Consider the following 14186-nt stretch of genomic DNA (forward strand, 5'->3'; position numbering starts at 1 on the left):
GGAAGGCAGCTGCAAGAGTTCTAGAGTCAGCCAACCTGAGCTCACCACTTTCTAGCTGTGTGACCTTGGACAAGTCACTTAATCTCTCCGCCCTTCGGTTTTCTCATCAGTAAAATGAGGGCAATGAGAGAAACTAACTGGATGTTCTTGGGGATTAAATAACAGAGTAAGTGTTTTGCACATTTTACACGCTGGATAATTCTCAGCTATCTATATGATTAATAAGCTTCCTGAACTAAGTTCGGTGACCATAAACATCAGGAGGCATAACTAACATGTCTGTCATATGGAAATTCAGAAAGCTACTTTGCCTCGGAAAGATCACCAAAAAGATAACCAAAGAACGACCAAAAAGCCCTCCCAGGGCCCAGGCTACACATGGGAAGCCTAAGTGTATCTTTCTCAAATGAAAAAAACTTCATCATTGGCTGAATTAAAATACAGTATGGATTCCTCAACATGACCTCACCTCCAAGATACAGACGTGTTCTAAAATTATTTTAAATTAAAAGCTTAATGATTGTTGGGTTCCCAAGGCGCTCTCAGTGCATCCTCTCTGGCAAGAAGCATGGCCACCTTTCCAACCCGGCAGCTAACTTGCTCTAAATCACGTTCTCTAAAAATGTTCCTTCGCAGCTTGCATTTCAGTTACTTGGTGTCCCCAATTGTTTTTGTCCCAGAACAAAAGCCTAATTGCTGCTGCTACAATACAGCCCTTTTTCTGAGATCATCATGAGCGAACAAGAGAGGGAGTTCTTAGGAGCAGCAAGCACTGCATCCGAATTCTGGGACTCCGAAGGCCCGCACTGACTGGCCAGGTCACCGGAGCCTCGAGCTCCTTTCTGATTATCTCCACCCTGCTGCAAATAGCTGTCTCGAGAATACTTCGGAACCCTTTAGGACACGTGTGTTTTCCTGCTTGGACGAATTCGGGAAAATTCGGGGTCCCCTTCTCCCACCCGCGCAGCGTGAACAGGCGCAGAGCAGCGGCCCCGCCTGGGAGCGACTGTGTCGCGGTGGGGTCGTGGCCGGGCGCCCCGGGACCCCGCAGGGCCAGGCTCGGGGCGGGACGTCCCACCAGGCCCACCCCGGAGCCCCCGGTCCCCGCAGGCGCGGGCGGGAGCCCCAGCTTCCCAACCCTCAGGGGCAGGCGCCGTGCGCTCGCATCCCGGGCTGGCACGCAAACCCCCAACGGCGACCCCGGGGAGGGCTCGGGACTCACGCGCTCTCTCGGGTTGTCGGGGGCTTGTCCCCGGCCGGCTCGCGGCCCCGCGGGCTCTGAGAGTGCGCGCCTCCCATAGCTCGGAGCTCGGCGCCCTGGCTGCGCCCGCCCGTGCTTCGCGGCGCGCCGGCCGGACCGGACCCTGGGCGGGGAGGAGGCGGCAGGGCGGGGGAGGAAGGGTGGGGCGGTGGCGTGGTGGGGCTGTGGGGCGGGCGGGTGGCGGGGAGCGGGGCCTCAGGGTCCCGGCGGCGGGGAAAGCCGGCTAAAGGGCGTTGCTCGAGGCGCAGCCAACTTCGCCGCCAATTGCAGGGCTCGGCCTGCACGGCGGCCGGGACTCCCGCCCCGGGAGATGCTGAGCGCCCCCGCGACGCTTCCGGGGGGGATGCGGGCCCCGCACTCCCAGCAGAGAAGTCCCTTGGCGGCGAACGAAGACAGGTGGAGGGGGCGGGAGGCCTGGGCGCACCTCGCGGGCCCCGGGGACCTCAAGCCGTCGGCGTCTGCCCGCCCGGCTCCGGGGCAGTCGGCGGCGCCGGGGGAGTCCCTGCTCCAGGCGAGGGGGGCGGGGGTGGCTCTGCAGGGAAGCACCAGTAGGGGGCGGGTGAGGGGGGGGTGCGGGTGGGGTGTGTGTGTGTGTGTGTGTGTGTGTGTGCGCGCGCGCGCACACACAATTACTTCACCCTTCGCGAGTCTTCTTCATCTCTAAGATGAGGGGCTATGTTCATTTTTATCTCTAAGCTCCCTCTGGTTCTGACCTTCAGTTTGGAATAACTTCTCTTCCAAACTCTGTCTTAGTGGAAAATGCCCCTATCATCCCGTCGCACCTGTGATCCACTGATGATGTACCTAATAACTCCCTTTGCAGAATATTTCATGCCCTCGCTCACCCACCCCCATCTCCTACATCCCTCCTCTCCAGCCATCTCTCTTCCGTCCCAGTGTTGTTGTTGTTTTTTTTTTTTTTTAAGATTTTATTTATTTATTTGGCAGAGAGAGAGAGAGATCACAGGTAGGGTAGGCAGAGAGGCAGGCAGAGAGAGGGGAAGGGAAGCAGGCTCCCCGCTGAGCAGAGAGCCCGACGTGGGGCTCAATCCCAGGACCCCGGGATCATGACCCCAGCCAAATGCAGAGGCTTTAACCCACTGAACCACGCAGGTGCCCCCGTCCCAGTGTTTTGTTCTGCTTGTTTTTCAACAAAGATTGGAATGCCCTTTTCTGCTAACACCTATTTAGCCTTCCAGACCAACTCAGACCTTCCTTCTGTAACACTATCCTGCATCCTGATAGTACATCATTTTTGTTAACTGCCTGTTTCTTCCATTTGAATATAAACTCTGCAAAGACCGGGGATTGTTTTGTTTCCCCTGTTCCCCCAACACTGCCTGGTGCATCATTGACACTAATAATTGTTGATAAATGCACGTTATCATTTTCCTCCCCAGTGTTCCCACACCATGTGTTAACTCCTCTAACACAGCTCTTACCGATCTTATTTTGTAATTATTTCTTTACTTGCCTGTCTTTCCACTAGAATATGAGTTCTATAATTCTTGTCATAAGCTCTATGCAAGCTTAGTACCTGGAACAGTGCCTGTATCCTGCCTTATACACAATATGAATGAATGGGACTGTGGCAAAGCACACAGAATGGTGTTCAATATTAACTTTGTTCTTGACTGGAAGCTTTAGGCAATAAAGACGTATGTGCCTACATTTTAATGTTTCCAGAAAGGGTGGGAAAACTCATAAGGGAGACTTCTTTTTACAATGGATCCTTTTCTATGTCGAATTTTGACTTCCTGTTTATACATTATCTTCACTCTAACCCAGCCAGGAGGTTTTGATGCTGCCACATTGCAGGCATATACAGGCAGAGTATTTGGGAATGAGAAAATAAACATTAATTAGTAAAAGTGTAGTGAGACTGGGAATTGAGATCGTGTGGGAAGGATTTCAAATAGCTGAAGCAAAGTTGACTCTTGGCAGATGATTTTAAAAAAGCTTACATTCTCCACATGTTCTGTCTGGAATAGTTTGGCAATGTGATTGAAGTGCCATTGATAATGCAAACATAACCCAGTCAGAGCCATGGTCCCTTTCAGAGGAGCACTCAGCCTCTCCTAGTGAGAAAGGTCTTTATTCCCAGTGGATCCTTCCAAGGGGAAAACAGGAGGGGAAGGGAAAGAAGGGGAAATTTTCTTTCTACTGGATAGATAAGGTGGGCTGTTGGGGAAAGTTTTATTATTATTAGCGGAGAAAGGCACAGGGTAACATTACTAAACATCACTTTTGTTTAAAAGAAATGGAAGAGTGAAGACCACATCCCATTGTGATGCAGAGAAAGCAAGACAATGAAGCCAAAAAGAGTCTACAAAATAATGAGAAAGTTTGTCTAGAGGGGGCCAAAGAGCATCTCTGCGTAGATGATGTGTTTACTGGTTTTGCCGCCTTGATTGGAACAGAGATGGGCAGCTGGGGCTCTAGACCCAGGGGAGTGAAGACAGTGAAGGTGTAGTCTTATCTTTTGGGAAGTAAACTTAGGAAACTTCCCTGCTTTTCAGGGAAAATGCCCAGGATAGACCTGAGAGACCCAAAGAGCCCTCTTCCCCCCAGTGTATTATGACCGGCCCTTCACATGGAAACAAAGCCAAGTTCTGTTTCCTTATCTCTGAGCTGGCTGCAGATCTCCCACAGAGGAATAGGCTCTGGGATATCTACAAATCCTCTGCTTAATGTCTCTTGGTTTAAAATCCTTCTGGCTTTTTATATTTCAGTTGGAACGCAACATTTAAAAGTTCAGCATCGCTAATGAAGAATTAGAAGGGTTACCATTGCAATCTGAGTCCTTCTCTCAGGAAAATGATTAAACAGATGGAAGTGCTTCCTCTCCCTCTGTGTGGTTCTGCAGCTGTGCCCTCAAAGGCCTGCGATAAGTTGTGGATGACCGTGCTGTCATCTGACCCACTGACCAAGAGAGTAAGGCCAGTTCTGGGGCTCAGAACTATTCACACAGCTGAGGAGTTGTCCTTCAAGGGGAGGGCAGGAGGATAGCAGCTGGACACCATTTGCTGTTATATTTGATATGGAATAAAGGGAGAAGAGAGCCTTCTGACTGTTTTATGGTTTCCTGCAGTTTCTGCCTAAAACACCCAGAGACGGAGAAGAAAGGGAAGAGGAGAGGAGGGAGGCAGCGGCATTTTGCAGCCCCCGGGCAGCAGGCTGCTAAACATGATGGCCAGTTGGGATCAAAGGAGATCTATGGCCTGGGATGGAGTCTTGGAAGGGTGGTATTTGATGTCCAGTGTTAAGGTTTCCATTTTGCATTATAATTCGGTAGGCATTTCTTTAAACATTGAAAAAAGAGCAAAGAAAGAAAATTTAAGAAATGAAAATTTATGATTGCCCCCTATGTTGTGAAATAGACTCATCAATGTCAAACCCTACCCTTAGAATGCTGCTTAGGCTCCACAGAAGGATGAGAGCCAGCATTTAGTAGATACCGGGGGCTTTGCTTGGGGCTTGATGAAAGTAACCGCACTTAGTCCTCATAATACAGGGAAATGATTATAACAGTAGGTAACAGATTTTTGAGTACTTTTTATATGTCAGCCTGTTTGGAGTGCTGTAGATTTATTCACTAATTTAATGTCCATTACAATGTTTAAAGGCACTTTAGTATCCTCAGTTTACAAATGAGTAAAGTGAAGCAGGGGAAGGTTAAACATTCTCAAGGCCACACAGCTACAAAACGGCAGCAGCTAGGCGTGGAAGCCAGGTAGGTTAGCTCAGGAGTTATAACACAGAGCTTAGCCTCTACTGTATTTCCTTAATTTTTACACTGTGCCCCCCATTTTAAGATGAAGAAACTGGAGTTTAGAGAGGTAAGTAGTGTGTCCAGTATTTAAACCCAGTTCTGTCTTGATCACAAAGCTCATGTTCAACATGGATTTCCCTCCTCAGCAATCATGCCAAATGAGTGTTACCCTTCATAGTAGCCATCCTGGGAAATCACATGCTTATCTCAGAGCTGCACGACCTTTCCATTTTTGGAAGTTACTGAAATGCTAATTTATAAGCCAAAAGGATAAAATTAGGTTTACTCCATATTGTTAGTAAGGGCCACATAGTCTTTCTGCAAGAGCCACATTTCTTTCTTTCTTTCTTCTTTCTTTCTTTTTTCTTTCTTTTTAAGATTTTATTTATTTGACAGACAGAGATTACAAGTAGGCAGAGAGGCAGGCAGAGAGAGAAGGGGAAGCAGGCTCCCCACTGAGCAGAGATGACCTGAGCCAAAGGCAGAGGCTTAACCCACTGAGCCACCAAGGTGCCCCAAGAGCCACATATTTTTCTTGAAAGTAGGTAGCGTAAGTGCTCCAACACTGTTCTCTTCTTTCTAGTTTTAGTTATTCTCGGTTGTCTTCTCATACAAACTTTAAAATAAATTTGTAAATTTCTTTAAAAAAAAAAACAACAACAAAACACCTTGTCTGGATTTCCACAGGAATCACACTAAATCTATTGACTAATTTAAGGAGGACTGATAGTTTAACAACATTGAGGCTTCTAATCCATGAACTTGGAATAGCCCTGTTTATGGAGATCTTGAATTTCCCGTAATGTTATAGTTTTCAGCCTCTAGGTCTTGTACTTTGTTTGCTAAATTTATTCCTAAAGGTTTTTATGCTATTTTTAAGTTTTTTTTTTTTTTTTTTTACAGATTCTATTTATTCATTTGAGAGAGAGAGAGAGAAAGCATGAGCGGTGGAGAGAGGCAGAATGAGAAGGAAAAACAAACACCCTGTTGAGCAGGGAGCCCCATGTGGGGCTTCATCCCAGGACTCTGGGATCATGACCTGAGCCAAAGGCAGATGCTTAACTGAAGGAGCCACCCAGGCACCCCTTTATGCTGTTTTTTTTTTTTTTCCTTCCACAACAAGGAAAATGTTATTTAATTCCTTTATGCTATTTTAAATGGAGAAATAAAATTGATTATTGTATATTGTATCCTGCAACCTTGCTAAATTCATTACTATTTCTGATAGTTTTTTTGTGGATTCCTTAGGGTTTTCTGTATGTCAGTTGCAAATAAAGTTAGTTTTACTTCTTTCTTTATCTCTATATACCAGTGCCTAGCTCTGACTAGACACTTCCATGTAATATTAATAAAAGTGGTTAGAGCTAACATCTTGGCCTTTTCCCTGATCTTAGGTAGAAAGCATTGAATTGTTCACATTGTAGCATGACACTAGCTGTCATCTTTTGTAGATTGCCTTAATCAATTTGGGAAGTTTGCTTTTATTTATAATTTGCCAAATTTTTTAAATTATAAAAGGTACTCAATTTCAAAAAAATTACATTTCTGTACTTATCAAAATCATATTATTTTCCTCTTATATTTTATTAATTTGTTGAATTACATTGATTGATTTTCACATGTCAAACCAAACTTGCATTGTCCCTTGATTGTGGCATATAATCTTTTTTTTTTTTTTTTTAAAGATTTTATTTATTTATTTGACAGAAATCACAAGTAGATGGAGAGGCAGGCAGAGAGAGAGAGAGAAGCAGGCTCCCTGCTGAGCAGAGAGCCCGATGCGGGACTCGATCCCAGGACCCTGAGATCATGACCTGAGCCGAAGGCAGCGGCTTAACCCACTGAGCCACCCAGGCGCCCGTGGCATATAATCTTTTGATATGCTCCTAGATTTGATTTGATAATACATTGTTGAGGATTTTTGCATCTATATTCATGAGGCATGTTGATCTGTAGTTTTCTTTCTTAACATGTTTTCATTTTATTTTGAAAGCAAGATAATAGTAAATCACAAAACACGTTAGAAAGTATTTCCTCCTCCTTTATTTTCTGGAAGAGTTTTTGTAGGATTGGTATTATTTCTTCTTTAAATGTTTAATAGAATTCACCAGTGAAACCATCTGACCCAGAAGTTTTTTTGTCAGAATGTTAAATTCTAAATTTCCTTTCTTTGTCATAAGACTATCCAACCATTCTGTTTCTTCTTGAGTCAGCTTTGTAATTTATATCTTTTCCAGAATGGGTCCATTTCACCTAAATGGTCACATTTAATGGCAAAAGATGCTCAGATTACTAATAATGGAGTATTTGGAGGACCTGGGTAGCACCTCAGTTGGTTGGGCATCTGACTCTTGGTTTTGGCTCAGGTCATGATCTCATGGGTAGTGAGATCATCCTTGAGTCAGACTCTGTGCTCAGTGGGCTTCTGCATGAAGATTCTCTCCTTTTAACCCTCCCCCCCAGATAAATAAATAAATCTTTAAAAATTAAAAAAATAATAATGATGGAGTGTTCTTCTTTTAATGTTTGAAGGATCTGTAATGGAGTCCTCTCTTTCATTACTGATATGGCAATTTCTTTCTTTTTTTCTTTCTTCCGTGGTCAGCTGCGATTGAGATTTATTAATTTTATTATTGTTTTTCAAATGACCAGCTTTAAGTTTTATTAATTTTTCCCTGTTCTCTATTTCCTTGACTTCTGTCTTATCATCATTATTTCCTTCCTTCTGATTGTTTTGTGTTTAATTTGCTCCTTTTTCTAATTTTTAAAGGTGGAAACTTAGATGGAAAGGTGAAAAACTGACTTAAGAGCATTCTTTTATCTCATAGGCATTCAGAGCTATGACTTATTTCCCTCTAGGGACGAATTAACATATCCTGCAAACTTTTATTATTATTCAGAACAAAATATTTTCTAATTTCTTATCATTTCTTCTTTAACTTATTGAATATGTAAAGTGCTTCATTTCCAAATATTTATGATTTTCCCAGTTATCTTACTGTTCTTGTTTCTAATTTAATTTAATTTTGGTCAAAGAACAAATTTAAAATTTACTGACACTAGAATCTTTTTTAAAAAATGTACTGAGACTTGTTCATTGTCCAGAATATGTCTATCCTGGTAAACATATCATGTACACTTGAAAAGAATATACATTTTTGCTGTTCTTGGGTGAATTGTTCTATAAATGTCAACTAAGTCAATGTGGTTGATAGTATTTTCTGTCTTTGCTGATTTTTGTTTGTTTACTCTATCAATTTCTGGGAGACATTACATTCTCCGGCTATGATTACATATTTCTTCCTTTAATTCTGTCAATTTTTGCTTCATATATTTTGAAGCTGTTATTGAGCACAGACAAATTTGTGATTTTTATGTCACCTTGACTAACTAAAACTTTCATTATTCTGAAGTGCCCTTCTTGATCTTTGGTAATACATTTTGTTTAGAAATCTCTTTTGTTTGATACTAATATAGCCACTCCAGCCTTCTCATACTTACTATTTACATGATTAATCATTTTCTAGCCATCTATTTTTTTTAATCTGTCTCAGTCTTTATATTTAAGGTATGTCTATTTGTTTTTTTAAATAGATTTTATTTTTTAAAGCAATTTTAGGTCCATAGTTAAACTGAGCAGGAAGTGTAGAGAGTTCCCTTGTACCTCCTTGCCCCCAAACACACACACCGTCCCCAATATCAATATCCCACACCAGAGTGATACATATGTTACAACCAACACTGACATCATCGTCATCCAAAGCCCATAGTTTACAGTAGGATTCACACTTGGTATTGTACATTCCATGAGTTTTAACAAACATATAATAACATGTATCCACCATTGTAGCATCATACAGAATACTTTCACTCCTCTAAAAACCTGCTGTGTTCTGCCTATTCATCCTACTACCCCTTTCCCTGGCAATCAGATATTTTTACTGTTTTTGTAGTTTTGCCTTTTCTGGAACATCATAATAGGGTCGAACAGTATGTAGTCTTTCAGACTGGCTTGTCTTATTTAGTAATATGCATTTAAGGTTCCTCCATGTCTTTTTGATGGCTTGATAACTCTTTTCAGCCCTGAATAATATTCCTTGCCTGGAGGTACCACAGTTTATCCATTCCCCTACTAAAGGACATCTTGGTTACTCAGGGGATCTTTGGCAATTATGAATACAGTTGATATAAACATCATGTGAGGATTTTTGTTTGTATAAAAGTTTTTTAGTGGGTTAAACCTCTGCCTTCAGCTCCGGTCATGATCCCAGGGTCCTGGGAACGAGCCCCACATCAGGCTCTCTGCTCCGCAGGGAGCCTGCTTCCTCCTCTCTCTCTCTGCCTGCCTCTCAGCCTACTTGTGATCTCTATCTGTCATATAAATAAATAAAATCTTTTAAAAAAAAGTTTTTAACTAATCTGGGTAAATAACAAGGAATGTTTTTGCTGGATCGTATCATTTATTTGTAAGGAACTACCAAACTATCTTCCAAAGGGGCTGGACCATTTTGCACTCCTATCAGCAATGGATGAGAGCTCCTGTTGTTCCACATCCTCACCAGCATTTAGCGTCACCGGTGTTCTGAATTTTCGCCATTCTGATAGGCATGCAGTGGTATCTCTTTCTTTTAATTTGTAGACTCCTGATGACATATGATGTAGCACATCTTTCATATGTTTATTTGTCATCTATATATCCTTTTCACTGAAGTGTTACATTTGGCCTTTTCAATCCATTTAAGAAGAATCATCAATTTTAGTCCTTTGATTGGAGTGTTTAGGTTATTAACATTCAGTGTAATTATTGATATAGTTGGGTTGGGATCTATCATTTTACTTTATTTTATTTTAGAGATTTTATTTATTTATTTGACAGAAAGACCACAAGCAAGGGGAGTGGCAGGCAGAGAGAGAAAGAGGCTCCCTGCTGAGCAGAGAGCCGAACTAAGGGCTTGATCCCAGGACCCTGGGATCATGACCTGAGCCAAAGGCAGGCACTTAGCCGACTGAGTCACCCAGGTGCCCTGGTTCTATGATTTTATATTTTTGTTTCCTACTTTTCTCTTTGCTTCTCCATTTCCCATTTCTTGACTTTTTAAAAATACTACTTTAATATTTCATAAATTCTTCCATTTTTGTTTTATTGATGGCCTTTTAGCTATAGTGTTTGCATTCTTATTTTAGCAGTTGACCTATAAATTACAAAATACATCCTTAACTTATCATAGCCCATTTAAAGTTAATAATGTACTTCTTCAGGCAAATTCTAGAGATGAAAAGTGCAAATTTCTGAAAAAAAGTTAACAGATGGACTTAACTACCAAATGGTATCTTAAATGAAAGAATAACAAACTTTAAGATAGATCAACCAAAATTACTCAAGCTCATGCCACACCAGAATCTATTTCCGTTTCCTCTTCAGTACCTTCTGGTAGTCACTTATATATGATATCCAGGTTTTAGAGTTAGTTTCTGCAAGGATGGTCATAATACCCAGAATGGTCCATAATATCCAGAGGTAGAAGCCCATATATTTTTCTTATGGGATGGTAATTCTCAGCTTTATCACCCACCTTACTCATCACAGTAGTCCTGTGTGACCGAGTTTCAAAAATCAATTCCACCTCCACAGGATGAACACTCATCTAGAATACTGAAAATAATTTCCTATGTGCCCTGAAGACAATTTTAAGGGCATTGAGCAATGGAAGCATAATTGCACTAAATCTGTAATATCTTAAGGTGACAGAGACTAATATTCCCTAATATGTGTTCTTCTCTTCTCTCTTAGTAAAACAAACAAATAAAAAACAACCCTGACTTTTAGCCATTAAGAATAATAACTACAGGGGTGCCTGGGTGGCTCAGTGGGTTAAAGCCCCTGCCTTCTGCTCAGGTCATGATCCCAGAGTCCTGGGATTGAGCCCTGCATCGGGCTCTCTGCTCGGCAGGGAGTCTGCTTCCTCCTCTCTGCCTGCCTCTCTGCCTACTTGTGATCTCTATCTGTCAAATAAATAAATAAAATCTTTAAAAAAAAATAATAACTACATTTCCCAGTCTCTGTTGCATATAGGTATGGCCATGTAACTAAGTTTGGGTCAATTCGATAAAGATGAAAGTGCCAAGTTCAACTTACATGAAGTATCATTAATGGGGGTTACTATGGGCTGAACATTTGTGTCTCCCTCAAATTCATATGTTGAATAAGCCCCAACAGTGATGATATTAGGAGATGGAAACTTTGGGGGGGGTGCTTAACTCATGAGGGTAGAGCCCTCATGAATGAGATTGGTGCCCTTATAAAAGAGGCTCCAGAGAGATTCCTTGTCCCTTCCACCATTTGAGGACAACAGCTAGAAAGCACTGGCTAATGACTCCGGAAGAGAGCCTCACCTTCTGCTGACACCTTGCTCTTGGACTTTCAGCCTCCCAAACTGTGAGAAATAAATGTACAAGCTACTCGGTCTATGATATTTTATTTTGTTATAGCAGCCCAAAGAGACTAAGATAGGTGGTGAGCCCTTTTTGGCTCTTTCTTTTCCCTGCTGGCTGGAATGTATGTAGATGGGATAGCTTGGTTCACGTGGCCATACTTCCTGATGTTGAAAGAGCCTGAATTCCTGATACCACGGAGCCCCTAAGTCTGTCCTACAGACCTTTTATACAAGAGAAAAAATAAACTTACATATTGCTTAACCACCAATATTTCAGATTTCTGCCAAGCATACCCTAATTATATTCTGGTCATTAAATTATGGAGGAAAAAAAGTCCTATTACCCTGTAGTCGAACCATCTGTACTGGAAGAATGGTAATGCTGAGTGACCCTACCTGCTTTCTAGATAAAGAGTGTGTGTAAATTAGGGGCATCTTGGTGGCTCAGTTGGTTAAGTATCCAACTCTTGGTTTCAGCTCAGGTTATGATCTCAGGGTTGTGAGATCGAGCCCTGAGAATGGCTCAATGCTCAGTGGGGTGTCTGCTTATCCATTTCCCTCTGCTCCTCCCCCATCTCTTCTTTTCTCTCAAATAAATCAATAAAATCTTAATTAAAAAAAGAGTTTGTGGGGCGCCTGGGTGACTCAGTGGATTAAAGCCTCTACCTTTGGCTCAGGTCATGATCCTAGGGCTCTCTGCTCAGCAGGGAGCCTGCTTCCTCCTCTCTCTCTGCCTGCTTCTCTGCCTACTTGTGATCTCTGTCAAATAAATAAATAAAATCTTAAAAAAAAAAAAAAGTTTTTGTAAATTAGCCCCTAAGCCTAATGCTTTGTAGGGCTGAAGTGTAGCTTCTGCTGAATGTGTTCAAAAAACCTGCCCCAGCCATCACTGCCACCCATGCAAATCTGTGCTTTATCCCAAATAAACTTCCTCCAACCAAATGTTTCCATTCTCTTCCTCAATCCTGCCCTGAGAGATTCATTTATCTTTGCATTCATTTATTCATTCACTCATTCATTCAACAAAAACATACAGACACCTACCTTGATGTCTATCTTACTCTGAATTCACCTTTGCAACAATGTTGCGGAAGGCATGAGTTGCCTGACACCTTCCTCCAGCCTCACAATGACCCTGTTGACCCTAATTCCGCCTCATATCATTGTTACAGCACGGCCTAAACTCAACAAAAAAGTTAAAACTAAGACTGATTTCTAGAACAGAGCTGGAAAGGATCTCAGAGGTCATCTAGTTTCAGCTTCTTTTATTAATATGAGAGAACCGAGGCCCTGATACATTTGAGACTTGCCCAAGGTTACAGAGACAGTGCCAAACCTGCAACCATGACTCAGATTTCCCCACCCTGCCCAGTCCTTTGTTCTTTCCTCGCTTCTTACTTCCTTCATTCACACTTAATCCAAATACAAAGATTACATATCTATTACTTTGATTAGAAAATATGAACGTTTCACTTTGAAAACCATCCCAGTTATACTCAGTGTCAAAGAAAGAAATTACCTTTGGTGATGTCTTTGAATTTATTCTCAGTTTACCCTGAAGAGTGAACATGCCAGCAACCCAGACCAGGACATTTGCTCTGACTGGAGCCCTTGGGACTGAAGAAAATTAAGTCAGGTGAAAGTCACATGCTTATTTACAAGGTAGGTTTTCAGTGCAAGTTTCCGGCCAAATGCCTTTTGCCTAAGGCTAATTCTCAGAAATTCCTCTACAGTTCTCCCATTTTGTGTATCACAGTTCTCTTACACTTTGCACTAGCAAAGCTGACTTCTGACGCACATGCACACACACACACACACACACACACACACACACACACACAGTCTTTGTTCCCTGATTCAAGGTGATACAACTGTCATCCATAATAAGTGGGCAGTTTCCAGAATAAAGTTTGTGCTTCAGACCTGTGATTCTGCCCTCCTACTGCGGGAACAGCTGCCAAGTTCACAGTTTCAATCTGTATTCTCCAGGAGAACAATGAAAGCACTTAAAAAAAAAAAAAAAAACAACTAAAAAAACACCTTCTTTTGTTTTTATTTCATTTACTTGTCATTTCTATTCCTACATAATGGTTCTGGGACTATGCCCTTTGTGTGCTTTCTATTGATTTTGTTTTAAAAGCAGGATATTTTTTTGTGCCCTGACATTGTCTTCAGAGACAGAACCTGCCTGTAATTCAAACATCCTGGACCCAGTAACCTTGAGCGTCTTAGAACATTAACTCTTGGTACTTTTTTGGGTCTCAGCTAACTCAGGGGTAGAGACCTGGAGAAACCTTTCGGTATTTGTTTTTAAGTAATCTCTACATCTAACGTGAGGCTCTAACTCACAACCCTGAGATCAAGAATCACGTGCTTTACCGACTGAGGCAGCCAGGTGCCCCAACCTCTGGGTACTTAAACATGGATTCCAACCCCACTGACTAGTGCTGAGGGTTGGAGAGTAGGGTAAGTATGCTGTATTTCTACTCTCTGACCCAGCAGGCTCCAACGTTAGTCATTGCACCAAGAAATGAAAAAGCAGATAGAAAAAAAAAGAAAGAAAGTTGGCAAGAGTCTTGAGGGTCTGGGTTCAAGGAAGTGCTTTAACTTGTGTGCATTAAATTTGGAATTAAAAATCAATATGATGGCTCATTGTACCAAAATAACAGCATAAATATAAAAAAAAACTGCTACTGTTTTCTGACTGGGCAAACCACCA

At 42.1% G+C, this 14186-nt stretch overlaps 1 protein-coding gene across 10 annotated transcripts in view; it reads right to left on the reverse strand.

Annotated features, from left to right (window-relative positions):
• The window catches only part of TACC1 (transforming acidic coiled-coil containing protein 1), a 116195-nt gene that overhangs the window by 88699 nt on the left and 13310 nt on the right, over nt 1–14186 (reverse strand). Inside the window, exon 1 of one of the 10 annotated variants that reach the window (XM_059156126.1) lies at nt 1223–1400. The exons of 3 other annotated variants lie outside the window; for them this stretch is intronic. Coding sequence is in view for 3 of the 7 variants with exons in the window: in XM_059156124.1 (XP_059012107.1) it covers nt 1223–1299 (77 nt within the window). In the remaining 4 variants the exon portion in view is untranslated. Of the gene's footprint in view, nt 1–1222; nt 1401–14186 lie in introns of those variants that run through there. 6 more of the 10 variants (XM_059156127.1, XM_059156124.1, XM_059156129.1 and 3 more) reach the window with 6 other exon arrangements.

This window comes from Mustela lutreola, chromosome 18 (genome assembly GCF_030435805.1).
Source record: "Mustela lutreola isolate mMusLut2 chromosome 18, mMusLut2.pri, whole genome shotgun sequence".
In the NCBI taxonomy this organism is placed as follows: domain Eukaryota; kingdom Metazoa; phylum Chordata; class Mammalia; order Carnivora; family Mustelidae; genus Mustela; species Mustela lutreola.